Source organism: Polypterus senegalus, chromosome 7, assembly GCF_016835505.1.
Source record: "Polypterus senegalus isolate Bchr_013 chromosome 7, ASM1683550v1, whole genome shotgun sequence".
In the NCBI taxonomy this organism is placed as follows: domain Eukaryota; kingdom Metazoa; phylum Chordata; class Cladistia; order Polypteriformes; family Polypteridae; genus Polypterus; species Polypterus senegalus.
This window is the reverse complement of record NC_053160.1, coordinates 106,514,401-106,530,925: the sequence shown is the minus strand read 5'-3', so window position 1 is coordinate 106,530,925 and position 16,525 is coordinate 106,514,401. Positions and strand designations below refer to the sequence as shown.

The 16,525-nt window shown below is 35.9% G+C and overlaps 1 protein-coding gene across 1 annotated transcript in view; it reads right to left on the bottom strand.

Moving 5' to 3' along the window:
* Positions 1–16,525, bottom strand: part of LOC120532772 (interleukin-12 subunit beta-like) — a 91,741-nt gene that overhangs the window by 45,096 nt on the left and 30,120 nt on the right. Inside the window, exons 4-5 of the mRNA XM_039759142.1 lie at positions 9,102–9,195; positions 3,291–3,469 (exon numbers count right to left, since the gene is read on the bottom strand). Of these exons, the coding sequence (XP_039615076.1) occupies positions 3,291–3,469; positions 9,102–9,195 (273 nt within the window). The remainder of the gene's footprint in view (positions 1–3,290; positions 3,470–9,101; positions 9,196–16,525) is intronic.

The window sequence follows — 16,525 nt, the reverse complement described above, 5'->3', positions numbered from 1 at the left end:
TGCCCAAATTAAAGAGCTCACAACCTTGTTAAAATTAACACTAGTTGTTGACCACAGATAATGTGGATTGGTCAGTAATTCATGAGTTTAGAAACAGCTCCTTTTAACTATTGAAGAATATGTACAATGAATAGAACAGCAGATAGCCATCTAGCACTGCCCTAATATAATGATCAGGTTCACAGTTCCCTCTGCCCTTAATTGTGGTCATGAACCTAAAGTAGCAAACCACTTTTTCCTTGGAAGAAAACTGTGAGCATCAACTGTACATGCTGATAATAACTGTTCTAAAGTTCTTAAGAGACATTGTGTTACATCTTCCATTTAACACTAAAATCTAACAATGTTGAAGATATAAGCATCCCTGTGTAGGACAAAGTTGGATATTGACCATTCTCTAGGCTTTAGTGGCATGTCACCCCTAATAAGAAAGCAGATTTAACCTGGATGCAGGCATCCAACTGCACCTTCCTTCACTTGCTTTCCAAACTAAGGGACTGAACTCCAGCTGATACCAGAATATCCTTAAGACTTCATTTGTTAAAAAAGTTGAAAAATCAGAGTTGCACTAATATCTTTCCAGAGGCCATTCTGTAGCTCTGTTGAGCCCGAAGGTTTTGAAATAGATTCAAGCAAGTTCAAATACCTATTATTGAAGGGATGACAAGTAAAATGGACTGACTAAATTGCCTATGAGGACACACTGATTTTGTAATTGGAAGTGATTTTAATCCAACCAGGAGAAAGTTCAACCATCTTTTAAAACCACATTCACTCCATCTTTCAAAGGAAGAAGCAGGCAGAGACATAAAAAAGCTAATTGAGAGATGTTTGGAAATTCTCTCAGGCAAGAGGAAACATGAAAAATTACCTCCTAAAACATGGTCTTTGAAACCTAGGAATTTAAGAGCCATTCTTCCATGGAGAGTCAAATCTGAGAAATTCTTTTCTGTTTGTGAACCTGAAGCTGAGGCCTAGTCTCTAAAGCCAAAGCTGTGTGTCAACAGTCTGATGAGTCAGAAGCTAAAACTTCAAGAAGGAACCTTCAGTATCTAAACTGTTGAGGCAGAGTGAGTAATGCCTTATCCCTATAAAGCTGCAAAAAGAAAGTAAAAGGCAAGCAGTGGAAACAGCTGTACAGCACTGACAAGGATCTGGCAGCAAAGAAAAAGAGTGCACTCCACTGCATGAAGAATCTTTCACTTGAACCAGACCAACAACAAAGTAATAACTCTGCACAACATCTGACATCATCCATAAAGACTTGGTGTCATAAAACTATTTATCTGAGCAAAGATAAAGTAGAACTCTGAATAATCAATAGACAGCCAGCCTATATGTTATACTGTATGTTTGTCAGACAGTCTGCCTGTGTCCAGTCTCATATGTCAATATTTAGATCTGTATTTCTCATACTTTTACAATCCTTATGTTTATTAATAAATTGTATTATTCTCTTTCTTTAAATGAATGTGCCTCAGTTACCTTGATGTAAGTCTAAAGGCTGGAGACCCAACTCCTACAACAGAGACAGGTAAGGTAAATAAAGCAGGAGACTTGCTGAATTACAGTATTTGACTAATTACCAGTATTTCTGAAGTCAAAACTGACAATTATTTAAGATCTGAAGAACTAAACTGTCTATTCAGTGAGGTAGCTATTCCAAATATCAATGCAACAAATGATAGAGAGCACTCCTTTAAACCTAGTTTCCCAAGCCCACACTGTAACCGCCATAGGATGTAAAGCATTATATACCATTGTAGGGGATATTTATAGAGTGAAATCCCAGGAACTGCTTCCGAGGTCTCTTTTGACATTCCTCTAGTCCTCAATCCCAGTCCTGGAGAGCCGCAGTGGCTACAGGTTTTTGTTCTGACCTGGTTGCTTAATTAGAAAGCAATTCTTGCCAATAAAGCACTAACAAGCTATGAAATTAAATTAACTCTGCTATGTCAGGTCATTCTCATATCCTAGATTTTCTTTCCCTTTCTATCATGCAAATGATTTGAAGGCTAAAATGGACGAGTAATTCTCAGTCCTTCACTTTTTTCTCTTCATTTTTCTTCCAAGTATTTAATTAAACCCAATACTGCAGATAAATACACACAGGTGTAAATGTAAATAAGCTAAATGGAGAAATGCTGCTCTCTCTTGTCATTTGCATGTTATTGATAATAAGGAGCAATTAAAATAGCTGTTTAAGACAAAATTAAGCAATAAGGGCTCAAAATCACTAAAGTGAAGCAGAAGTGTTACTTTAGCAATAAGTGCTTTTTGTTTAGCAACTGGGTTGGAGCAAAAACCTGCAGCCACTGTGGCTCTCCAGGACCGTGATTGAGGACCCCTGCTCTAGTGGAAACGCGTATGAATGGATCCATTAGAGGAAAGGTCTCATATGTTCCCTTCTGGGATTGCATGTTTTCAGTTGGCAAGGATGTATTACTTTTTCTGCTTTTCCCTCTTTCTGGCTTCTCTCTCTGGTTTTCTCTCTCTCTTTCAGGTTTTCACTCTTCATTTAGTTGGGAGAAATTATTAAATTTTAAATAAGTGCTGGGAGATTCATACACAGGGTGTGTAGGATTCTCATTTTGCAAATTTTATGGATGCTCTATCACACTGACCCATAAGTGGTCCTGTATATACAGTGCACTGCTTAGACAAAACTGCATTATTACACATTATTCTTTCATTCCAAAACATGTTCTGCTCTGTAAATGGTGAGTTTCTGATTTCCTCCTCTTACACACCTCCGTTCACATGCCCTTGTCTTTTTAAGTTTATTTCCTATATGAAGAGTGGTTCAGTGTGAGCAGCAGCAAAATTTTATATAGAAGAAATCAAATACAATCTAAAGGCATTTAGAACAACTTTGCAGATTTCAACAGATTTTAACAAATCTATGTATAAACTCATTCATATATTGAGGCCTCTCTGGTTATAACCCACTTTATGGAGTAGGTCTTGTAAAAATCCCCAGTAACTCATAAAGCCAATAGTGATGTCATTATATTACATGCAGTACTTATTCAGTTCGGTTCAAATGGAGAATATAATTCTATTGAAAATAATGAATCGACTGACATTGAATGTTGTCTATATCAAGCATAATTTGACATTGGTCTTGTTCTAAATACATTTTAACTAACTGGACTGTCCGCAATTTTCGTTGTAAAATAAAAATTACACACTTCTATTGAAGCATAGATTTTGAAAAATTTTTTTTAAAAATGTATTAGTGTAACTAACTCTGGCACATTTAAAATTCATGTACATTAGAAATTTCATACCTATATCACGAATGAAGAAACTCCAAGTCCGCTTCCTATAATACTTGGCATTTATCTCTTCCACACTTAGAATGATAGGATTTTGCTCCTCAGAGAAAGGAGAACTATTACTGGACAAATTAAGCTGAAAGGGTGAATCATTGTCTCGTAAGGCCCAGGAAATATGTTTACTCTTCTCACTAAAAGACAGATTGGTTATATTAGTATGTTTTTAAGCAGAAGCAGAAAACATCATGAAACTCACAAAATATATCCATCCATTATCCAACCCGCTATATCCTAACTATATGGTCACGGGGGTCTGCTAGAGCCAATCCGAGCCAAAACAGGGTGCAAGGCAGGAAACAAACCCTGGGCAGGGCCCCAGCCCACCACAGTCACAAAATATAGATTAACAAAATATTACATCCAATGATTTTTTTTTAAATTAAATTAAATGCCCCAGAATTAAAACCCAGATGCTGGCCCAAACTGAAGAACAATGATTACATTTCAAAGAATAACTCAAAAATGCAGAATGATTTTTGCCAACAATTTGACTCAATTGGACAATCAGATCATTGGATGGTTGAGAAAGTAACACACCTTTTACAAAATATAGCTTTATAATGAATATGAATGCGAAATGAAGCATTTCAAAAGGCAGCTAGAAAAGAATTTTGGTAATAATGCATAAGCCATATTGTCTTTCATTTTGTTAATACTGACAAAAGAGCAAGAAAATTTTCTGTATTAAGAGTAGCATTGGAGAAATAAAAAATGAATACAGATGCATGCATTAAATTGTTACTTAACTGAGATTTTCAAAAGCCAAAATGTCACATACCAGCCAGTAACTGGATGAAATATCTATCCATTGTTCTTTCCCAAGTGTTTCAAAACAGGTATGTAGGAAAGCCACAGCCTCTCCTAGCGGCAAGGAGCTAAACACTTTAACTCAATCCTGTGTTAGGTGCCGATTCATTGCAGAATACACTTATACTTTTACAGTTAACTAACACTTTCACATTTTGTTTAAAAACTTTAAAGGGAGTACAAATAACCATCATGCCACTTCTGGGACATATAGGATATTATAAGAATGAACTACATAGATTAAAAAAAAATCAATGAGCAAACCTCCAGAATAGAATAACAATTGTCATTGTGTCCTAAAAGAACATAGCGAATATATACACAGTTCTGTAACATAAATTGTTATTATTATAAACTTGGTTAATGAAAACCTGATTAAATATGTACTAATATAATAAAAAAGTAAACTTTACTGACCTTGGTAATTACAAGGGTGAGTTTAACTGGAATCAAATTAAGGGATGAGTCAGCGTTACTACTATGCTGGAATTCTATGGCGAAAGCAACAAATAGATTTGAGCAGCGTATTTTGGAATATAAATCTTAATTATCAGCAAAGTTTTAAAGCTACATCACATATCAGACTAACTGGTGTGATGAATGGCCTGCAGCTCAACTTGTGTGGGACACCCCGAGAAGGAAAAGGTGCCCCGGGTTCCCGCCAGGGTGAGCTGTTGAAGGACCGGGGGAGTCATACTAATGGATCACGTGGACAGGAACCCCTAAGTACTTCCGGTGGCTTACTAAAGAATATGAGTTCTCCTTCTGACCTGGAAGTGCTGGCAGGACATGTGGAAGGAAGAAACAGAAGCACTTCCGTGTTGGGCACTATTAAAAAGGACTGCTGAAGACCCAGTAGGTGAGCCTGAGTTGGGGGGAGGTGGACAACACTTGCTGGGAGGTGTGGAGGAGGAGGAGGAGGAAGAGGAGGAGGAGAAGAATATTGTGGCTGTGGTGCTTTGGAGGCAAATCAAGTCAAGTTGGGGAGCATGCACTGGTACAGTGCATTGCCGAACCCATTACACGATGAAACAACTCGGGATTCCAGTTTGCAACCCCCCCAGGCAGACACATGGTCCAGTCCCACCCTCCGGAAATAACCCTCTATCTGCCGCAGCCAGGTGTTACCTGGGCAACCCTTTTGGCCTGGTCGGGCCAATTGGATCCCCAACAATGAGGATCTTACGAGCCGGATCACCCTCAGGGAAACACGCCACCTGGCCGTAGTGCCGTAACTGACGCTACCTCACAATGCAGGTAATGTGCCTCATTCAGGACTCCATGAGCAACCGCTCATTCGACACAAAGTCAAACCAACGGTACCCAAGGATTTTCTGGAGAGACACAGTACCAAAGGAGTCCAATCTTCGTCTCAGGTCACTGGATAGCGTCCATGTCTCACAACCATATAGCAAGACAGGAAGCACCAGGACTCTAAAGACTTGGACCTTTGTCCTTTTGCATAGATATCGGGAGCGCCACACACCCCTTTCCAGCGACCTCATGACTACCCATGCTCTCCCAATCCATCTACTGACTTCATAGGAAGAGTCACCAGAGATATGAATGTCACTGCCAAGGTAAGTAAACCTCTCAACAAGGTCAACACTCTCTCCATAAACAGACACACTACTGATAGCTGTGCCCAAGAGGTTATTAAAGGCCTGGATCTTGGTTTTTATCCAAGACACTTGCAAGCCCAGATCCTCAGACTCCTCACTTAGTTTCTCGAGCGCCACGATCACAGCCTCCATTGACTCCACAAAGATCACAGCAAAGTCAAGATCCATGAATTTTTCTTCACCAACAGATGTCCCACAGCTGCTGGACCTAATAAATCAAACTAATGAGTTTGCACGCAGTTTATGTGAGGAACTTTCAGATTTGGATACGACTGCTGATCCTAATGTGATGTGGGAGACCTTCCATGACAAGACCCTGAAGGTTGCTGAGGGTTGTGTTGGTGTTACCGGTGTTCCCAGAAGGAGGTGTTTCATCTCACAGAGCACCCTCGATTTCATCGAGATTAGTCGCCGCACACGGCTCATTAGCAACTCTGGTCTGTACCGGGAACTGAGGAGGACAGAGGACAGCTGCGAGGGCTCTGAGGGCAGATAAAGAGGCGTTTGTTAGAGGAATCTGTGAGCAAGTGACACACCATCTGTGGTCTAGCGACCCACATCCTGCTTACAGAGGAATCAAAACATTACGCACATCTGAATCTGTTCCTCGGAGAGTCGCAGTCAGGGCAGCTGATGGAACAGTCCTTATGGATGACACTGCAGCTACTTTGAGCAGCTGTTCAAAGCTGATCCTCCGGCTAGGACGTTGGATATCTCTAGGTCCACGATTCTTGAGGCTGATCCTTCGATTAGCTGTGAACCACCCAGTCTCACTGAGATTGCACAGGTAGTGAACCATCTGAGGGGGGAAAAGGCTGCAGGGATCTGTGGTATCTGGGGTGAAGTTTTCCAGGCTGGTAGTAAGGCTGTCCTCCTGGCATTGCAAGCAATCTTTACTTCCATTTGGGAGACTGGTATTATCCCAACTGATTGGAAAGCGAGACTTGTCATCCCTATCTGGAGAGTGACGGGTGATCGCCTGGATTGCAGCAACTACAGGGGGATAACACTGCTCTCGGTGCCGGGTAAGGTCCTTGCTAGGGTCATCCTCAATAGGATCCGTGATCACTTGCTCACCCACCAGCGACCGGAACAGTCTGGTTTTACGTCTAACAAGTCTACCATTGACTGCATCCTGGCACTGAGGGTTCTTATGGAGCGCAAACGCGAATATTGGCAGGGTGCGCGGGATCCCCTTGAGGTTGCTGGATATCATGGCCGGCCTGTACACTGATACTGTTAGTGCTGTGCAGAGTGGAGAGACGACCTCTGCGTTTTTCCCAGTTGATTCTGGGGTTCGTCAGGGGTGTGTTCTTGCTCCTACTCTATTCAATGCTTATATGGACTGGGTGTTGGGCAAGGACGTGGGATCCAGCGGCTTTGGAGGCACTGTGTGGGAAAAAGAAATAATAAAATACTTCTTGGTGCTTTTAACCTGTGTCCAGATCGTCTGTCTATTGGGTTTAAAAGGGACAATATTGGCACCTAGTGTCCATCCATTTACACCGGGCATCTTCCACACTTTGCAGCTCAATCTGCCCATAACACTTCATTGGTATTGAGGCTATGTCACTTTGATGCAAATCATTTATTTCCTTTGATCTGTTTTTGTTTGGACACTGGGACAAGTAGTGCTCTTTTCCAAATGTCAGGGACTTTTGGCAATTGTAATAGTTTCTGAAAAGGGTGTGCTAACTGATCTACACTATTAAGTGTACATAATACTTTATCGCTGGTTTCATTTTGTTTTACATTTTTAGATTGTACAAAAATTTCTAGTTAGTAATCTTTTGGGCGGAATGGCTCTGAGGCTAGGGATCTGCACCTGCAATCAGAAGGTTGCCAGTTTAAATCCCATAAATGCCAGAAATGACTACTATATTGGGTCCTTGAGCAAAGCCCTTAACCTGCAATTGCTTTGTCCTGGGAATAACATTAATTTGCACCCAGCCGTGCAAGCAAGGAAAACTTCGGGGTTGGTTACAGGATTGCCAGCCACTGTAAAAAAAAAACATCTTTCCAGTGTGGTGCTGAGGTGTCACCTGTTGCACTTGGGTCCCAATCCAGGTGGTTCATCATGTGGTGGGTACAGCAACATGCTATTGGCACATGCTCCCAACCTCTCTTTCTCTTTCTCTCTCCCTATCTCTCTAGTTATTTCAATATCCCTAGTAGATGACAAATCTCTTGCTTTGTTGATAGCTTTTTATCTCAAGTAAAAAGTAATTTTTGACTTAAAGCCAGTGATTATTTGTAGTCTTTTGCAGGCTTACTTTGAATTATTCTATTAAAACACAATTCTCACTTGTTTAAATACGTGTGGTACCTTGTATTTTACTTTCTTCTGTATTGTTTTCTTCTTCTATTCTCTTCTGGCACCAGATTTATAGTAAGTCATCCTCATTATTATTTTATTGCCACCTTTTCTGGGGAGGGTTGTGGTAGCAACATGACCCTGGGTTTTTTCAAACCTGAACAACTGGTATTCAAATGAAATAATCACACTAGCCTGTCCTAGGTTCCCACTTTTGGCATCTCCCTGTTGGCCATGCCTTCACTAGGTGCCAAGATGGTATTCAACTGCACATCCAAACTACCTCAGTTGAACTTTTTGTGATCTGGAGAACTAACACTTCTAATTCTAGGTCATTTCATATTGCCTTGCTACTAGTTATGTAATCGTGTAGTATTTGGGCTGGTGTACCTCAAAGGTCATTTGAGCTATGCTGTTTGGACATAGGTTCCCCTGACATAGTTATCCATGAAAAACAGGCCTAAGGGATATAGCCATACAATAAATGAATCAAATGTTTTATTTAAATCTAAGGCAGTGTTGCCCAGTACTGGAATGACAAGACCCAGTCTTGGAGGCAGACCTGGGAGTGGTGTTTTCCAATGAGTGCGTGGTGAATGGCTAACCCGCCTATCCTAGCTCAACCTGAAAAATTGTGTGCAGCATAGGATAGTAGTCAAAAGTCATTCCAGTCATAAGACAAGCAAAACTGGGATGGACCCAGCCATACAGTAAGTCCTTTTTTATTTAAAAGTTCTTGTAATTCAGTATTTGTTGTCTGAGTAATTTTGATCTTGTATTTTTTTTTTTTTGGAATACTGCAATGTACTTAAGATAGTTCCGGAACTGCTTCTTGCCTTATGGTCAGTTCTGCTGGGATAGACTCCAGCCTACATTACCCTGAATTGAAATAAGCTGGTTATGTTTTTGGGATATTTACTCTTGAAAATGGATGTGCTACCTTCTGCTTGGTGCGGCATTTCACATTACACCAGGAACTAAAAGTAGTACAAATTGGCTAACTGGAAAAAAATACCATACCGTTCAAGTTGGATTCGCGCCACTTGAAAGTCATCAGGTTTCCAAGAGCAAATGATGGAACAGCTGTAAGTCTTCACAGTACAAGGAACGAAATCTGTGTTGGAAAACATACATTATCTGTGTTGGTAGAAATACAATATCTGTTTTACAGAACATTTTCTATGTATCTGTGATTTATCTTTTATTTATACAGTATATTGAAAAAGAAGCAAAGAGGGAGGTTTGAGGTGTTTAAAATGTGGAAGCAAGGTAGAAAAAATTATGTAACATGGCCATAAGATGAATTTACACATTATTAAATAATGAAGACAGAAGAAAGATTTTAAAGGTTTTGACAAATGCAAAAGGAAAAATTACTTTACTTTTCCTTTACTTGTTATTTTCATTTTTTAAAATTGATGTAATTGATCATAATGATTTTGGTTTATATCACTTTCTTTCTTTAGAGTTAGAGTTTAGGCCAGGGAAATTAGAATGGCTCACTTTCATATGTTACAAAATAACAAAAATGTAAACAATTTACAAAACAAAACAAATTAGAAAACATATACAAGGCGTAACACACAGTGCTATGAGTAGTTAGAAAAGAATGTAAAGAATTATTATCCACGTGTGTTTGGTGACTGATTTGATAGTATTTCACTGCTTTTAATTACTTCAAGGAGTCAGTTATTTTATTCTTGTTTTTGAAATATTTTTGCAACAGTGAGTCATTTACAAAAATGACAATGATAATAGAATTTAAATTATAGGCAATATTAGCTATACACTTTTTAATAGTACTTTAAAATACTGTATCATATTGTTAAAAATATTATTCAAATAGACTCAATAGTTTTCATAGAAAACGGATTCTAATTCAAAAAATGTGAAATGCCATTTATTAGTTGTCCTGTTGTTAGTCGTTGGTTGTGGAGTGTCTGTGGCTAATTGTATTTAATTTTTCTTAAAACATAACATTTTGAAAGACATACCTAAATAATTAAAATCTGTTAAAGTCTTAAGGTAAAGTAGTTGATTATTTTGGATCATAATGGAGAGGAGGCCTGGAGTTTTGGTGATAAATTATAGTGTTGGAGAAATACTGAATCATCTTAATCTGCAAATGACACAGCTATGAAGTTGTTTTTACCCTAATGCAAATACAGAGGACTTATTTGTTCACTCTATGTTTATGGAGCGAAATGTATATAATTCCTGTCTTCTTACATTAATTTCCAGATAAGTGACTTTTTTACTTATGCTGCTAACTTACCTCAAGCAGCAGGGGAAGTGAGCTGGTGTATGCTTGCACCTGCTCCCGGCATTTCACTAACTTGTATAGGGGATCTATTTTAGTGTCAGTAAAGGCACTAATGGTACATCACAGGTTGATCTCTTTTAATAATAATAATAATAATAATAAAAAGTTTATGTATAGAGAATATTTCATATACTTAAAAAGCAGCTCAAAGTGTGTTAAAAATGCAAAAAAATCAAGTTAAAACACAACTCTTCAAAGTTCAAAGACAACAATAAAACAATAGACAAAATAGTTGGTTAAAATGGTTGATTTTATGTTTGGCTTTAATACTAGCAATCCAACTGTGGGCACAGTCAATAGATCGACACTTGATGATCATAATTCTCAAAATGTATGAAGGTGCCTTAAAAATTATGAAAAGGATTTTTAAATCAATTCTAAAGGAAACAGGAGGCCAATGTAGTATTATCAGAGACGGTGTTATGTCTCGGTGTTATAGCATTCTGTAAAATTTGCAGCCTGTCTAATACATATTTAGGAATTACAGTAAGGAAATCATTGCAGTAATCTGGGCAAGAGAAGATAAATACACAAGTCCACTTCTTTGAATCTTGCAGACTATATGAGATATGGTCTAACGGGTACAATATTTCAGAAATTAAAAAATGTTCTGTTAATTACACTGTCTATATGAGGTGTAAATGTCAAATCAGTGTTAAAAATAACTCCACGGTTTCTGCATTTTTTGTCTGTGGTGCCAAATTCACTAATTTGCTTAATGCCTTATTTCTACAGTATTTTGTTCAGTCTTCATTTAATTTTAAAACTGACATATTCATCAAATTTATAACGCTAGTTAGATAGTCTATTGACATTTAATGCACTTGTGTTATCATGTACTACAGATATACTGTATAGAGTTGGCTGTCATCTGCATATGGATGTTGACACCTTGGTCATTTATAATTTCACCAAGTGGCAGTATGCATACAGTATAATAAGGCTGGTCTCAGGATTGATCAGTGCGGTATTTCATACAATATATGAAAAGTCATCTAATTATTACAAAATACAATGTCATTATTTTATTATTGTTACAAGTTTAATTTTATTTATATTATTTTTTTAAGACCTTTTATGGTTCACACTGTGACTTTTCTGAACGTCACATTTCCAAAATAGGTCTTCTAAATGCCCATGGTATTTATTGCATGCCTCATTTCAATGAGGATTTCGTCACTTGTCAATCAAGACCAAAAGGCTGAGCCATTTTCAATTGGTTAATCCTTTGCTGTCGATTACTTTTGCCTGGTATAGGTGGTAGAATACCAAAGACCATTTAATGATGATATTTGTACTTTTCTCACATTAAAACTAGAGATGTACAAAAAAATACATTTTTGTCATTCATTTTATTTTGTTTAGTTTACCAAAATGATTTGAATCTCTGAATCACTAATTTGTTCACTTCAAAAAATCTAGAGTAGTGTCTTAACTGTGTAACAACATTAACCACCAAACAGTACAAAAAGTACAAAATGCAAGCAACAAAATAAGTAATTCACACATAATAATAATAATAATAATAATAATAATAATAATAATTTATTGCATTTTGACAATAAATCTTCAACACTAAATATATAAAAACAATTGTACAAATAGGACCTTAGAATAATGCATACATCACAATAAAACTGTGAGAACATTGAAATATGACTAAATAAAATTATTTTCAGTTTTGAATTAATCTTCCATAATTTCCTTCTTTTATAATCTGTCCTTTCTGCTGCAATCTGCCACACATTAATCATCAGTGAACTGAACTGCATTTCAATGTACTGTAAGTTTCTTGCCTGCAGTTCAGTACATAAACTGATTCTTTTGGTGAACTAATTCAGTGTATTGTACTGAGAGTCTCTTGTCTGCTGTTTGTGAACAAATTTGTAATGTTTCTCCAGATCAGTAAGGTGCATACTGGTTTATTCAATCAGTCCATGTACTGAGACAGTCATAGTCACTGAGTCAGAGTGAACCGAACAATGGGATGTGCTTGGTGTCATCTGCCAAGTCTGTCATTAGCTAGTTGTCATCATGACCGTTTTAGTGAAAAACTTTACTGATAATCTATTTCCTCAAGACAGTGACCATTTAAGATGATAGCTCTGGACTGTTGCAGAATGCTGTATAAAATATAGCATGTGATGAGGCCATGATAGCGACCAGAGAGGACTTGAATGTTGAATGCTAGTATTATATTCAGGGGAAATCTTATTCCAGACTGTTTAAATAATATCATTAAAGTATGGCATTGTGTAGATTAATATGTCACGCTTATTTTTTTTTTGTTTATGTATATGTTTGAATCCTGTAGTTTAATTAAAACACCGTTAAACAGAATTACAAAGAGAGACTCACTATAGTCTCAGTTAAACATTTACAGCTTGGCAGACTTAGTAAAATTATAATAGGCAATCATCATTAGATTCAGCAGCAGATTAACCAGAGACAGTATTTGGAAATAAGATAAGAATTATATGCTAATGAGGAAGAAACAGAAGATTTAACTAAAATGGACAAGGATACAGTATGTGTCTAAAATTATGACCTTTGTTGTATAGGCTAGAAAAAAGGAAAGTGAGATTTTTTTGGTCTGAGAGCTTGTATTGATAATAAATTAATAAACATTTAAGCAGCACAGGGGTGCAGTATTCATCATGCAGCTGAATGAGAAAGAAGGTGTTGTAAGTTACATGGTATTATTCAGTATGACGGAAAAATCCTATGATAAATTTTTTAAATATTTCACATTTTACTCAGGCGGTTATGTGGTTATCAGGTTATTTTTACAATAAATATTGTTAATTATAAAATTATGTTTTTAAAAATACAGGGTAAAGTTTAAATTATAAAATGCAGTTTATTTATTTATTTTCTGAAGCAACAGTATTCTGCCAATGTAGATTATTTGTTAGATAACATAGTTGGGTAGCCTCTTGTGTTATATAAATTTACTAAGGTGTCACTAAGGTGTGATTCTATTACTGTTTGCTTTTTCGTGTTATTCTCTTTATGGTCAATTAATGTAAGGTGTTAATTGCAATAGACTGAAATGTGAGGCTCTGTTTTTGAAATATAAAGACACATGCATGCAACTTAGAATTTAATTTTTGGAAACATCAATGGGGTAATGATATCTAGTTATCTTTTGCTAGTACTGTAATTACAGAACAGGGTTTGCAATAATAAGAGGAAATTTCAAGGGGAAAATTACTCAGTCATACTGCAATCATTTTGGTAGATGGATTATTCTTATTGTGAGTTTGAACGATGACCACTTTTGATCAGGGAATATTTATGCATCTAATATTAAAAGTACTAATAACAGCATTTGCAAGTGAAATTAGAAGAATCACACACATTTTTCAAAATATTAAAATCATTTTATGTGGGGATTTTAATTCTGTTTTTGATGAGACAATAGACAGACATCCCAAACATAAAATGTTCATCATCTAGTATTATGTCTCAAGAAATATGCAAAGCATTTAGAGTCTGTGATATATGGATAACCCTTCACCTTGGCCTCAAACAGTTTACATGGTGCAATAACAATCTTTTTAAACAATCCAGAACTGTTTATTGGTTAATCTCTGATATCATGATTAAAAAAAGTAAAAAGTGTGTCTGCTGAACCTTTGGTATTAACAGATCATAAAGCTATAAGTCTTGCTTTGGATTTAGAAATTGGAATGTTAAATAATGTTAATAAAAACTACTGGAAATTTAATAATAAAGTATATTGGAGTATACTTTATTTAAGACAGAAGAAGATTATTCTATTACAGTGGAGTTGACCATGTTTGAACCAAACATTTTACAAATATTGGAAATTAATGAAGTTTGAAATTAGGCAGCTTGCTATAAAAAGGTGGAAATAAATTGTTAAAAATAAAAAGATGAAAGAAATGGAAATTACTAATGAAATTATTTCTATATTTAATAAATACAATATTGATTAAAATGATCAATGTAGATCATCAAAATTGCAATTAGATCTAGATAATATGTATGAGAAACAGGCTAAAGGTGAGAAAAGCAAAACTACTTCATCATATTTTTATAAATTGGAGAAGAAAAATGGTGAATTGTTATCGATAAATAAACTAAGAATAGATGGGATTGAAATTCAGAACCCTGAAGATATTTCAAAATATATTTCTAAATCATATGGTCAACTTTATTCAAGTAAAACTGGTTCTATTAAAAATATATCTAAATTATCACCAGAAAACATATATTCACACATTTATGAGAAGTTCCAGTCAAGATGTGATGGTGGATTTTAATTGAAGAGATCAAAAAACAGTATAAAGAAGCTTAAATTTAACAAATCTCCCAGGAATGATGACTTCACAAATGAATTGAAGGAAGTTCAAGATGTACCCATTGATTTTCTTTTAAGAATTTATAAAGAGACAATTGACTTGGTTCTTTGCATTCTACTATGACTTAAGGCTTAATTATTCCTATACCAAAACCAAATACAGATCTTTTATGTCTAGAAAATCAGAGAACAATTGCACTTTTGAATATTGATTCTAAAACTTTTGCTAGCATTTTTGCAGAAAGTCTAAAAAGTGTGCTTGATAAGATAACTGATACTGCTCACTCGGGGTTTATGAAGGGCAGACACACTTATAACAATATCAGACTAGTCTTGGATATGATTATAATAATTACATTGAAGAAGTGGTATTCTTTTTGTTGATTTCTACAAAGTGTTTGACATTATTGAACATTCGTTTAGTTTTCAGACACTAAAATATTTTGTTTTTTTGTTTATTTATTTATTGTTAAAATACTATATTAAGATGCAAACAGTTCAGTTAAATTAGGCAGAGGAACGTCACAGAGGTTTCACCAAACTCATGGCCTTCGCCAAGGCTGTCCTATCAGCCCATTTTTATTTCTTCTAGTAGCACAAATTATTTTTGTACACATAAGTAATAACACTTTTAGGAGGTTAAGAATAAGAGAAAGGGAAGTCAAATCCTCACAGCTGGCAGAAGACACAATAATTCTGGTCTGTCGGCAACAACACATACTGTTTTAAGACAAATTGATGACACATTGGGAATGCTTGGGCAGACGAGTGATCTTCAAAATATTCACGATGAAAGTACTCTGGCTTTTTAAAGATCAGATCAGCACTGTTTCTGCACAGAAGATAATATGGAAGCATATGTTCTCTGGATTTTCCAGCCTCAATTGTTTAGTATTAATGTTTGCCTTTGTTATTTATTAACAGGCATTTTCTTGCGGACACGGTGCTCAGTCAGTCTTAAACTACTAACAACTTTTTCTCACTCTGAGCATTTCCAATATATCACCAATTTGTCTCATAATAGTATTAGGTGTTACATGATGTCTTTCAGTTCCAGCATTCAACTGCCTCTATATGTTTGCCAATTTCAATGCGACTTGCACAAAAAGTCCTTTGAGCCTACTACCTACAATTGTGAAAAAGTAATCAAAAGGAAAGGATTAACCACTAGGAAAAGGCTAAACTGGGGATCTTTCTTGATTGACAAGTGATGAAATAAACATAAAAATGAGGCACTGGGAAATGCACAGTTCTGGCATAAAAAAAAATCGGAAATAAAAATGGTCTTTAAAAATAAGGCCATTGTAAAATAAAACCTGAAAAAATTATAAAATAATGTCTTTGTATTTCCTATTAGATGATTTTTCATAATAATTAGATGATGTTTATTTAATTATGCATTTTTTCACAATTTATTAATGCACTAGCAGAATACCCGCGCTTCGCAGCGGAGAAGTAGTGTGTTAAAGAAGTTATGAAAAAGAAAAGCAAACATTTTAAAAATAACGTAAGATGATTGTTAATGTAATTGTTTTGTCATTGATATGAGTGTTGTTGTCATATCTATCTATTTATATATATATATATATATATATATATATAGCAAAATAGCTGCGATTGGCAGCGGAGAAGTAAAAAGAAAAGGAAACATTTTAATAATAACGTAACATGATTGACAATGTAATTGTTTTGTAATTGTCATGAGTGTTGCTGGCATATACACATCTATACACATATATATACAGTTATATATATATACACATATACACACATACATATATATACACATACTGT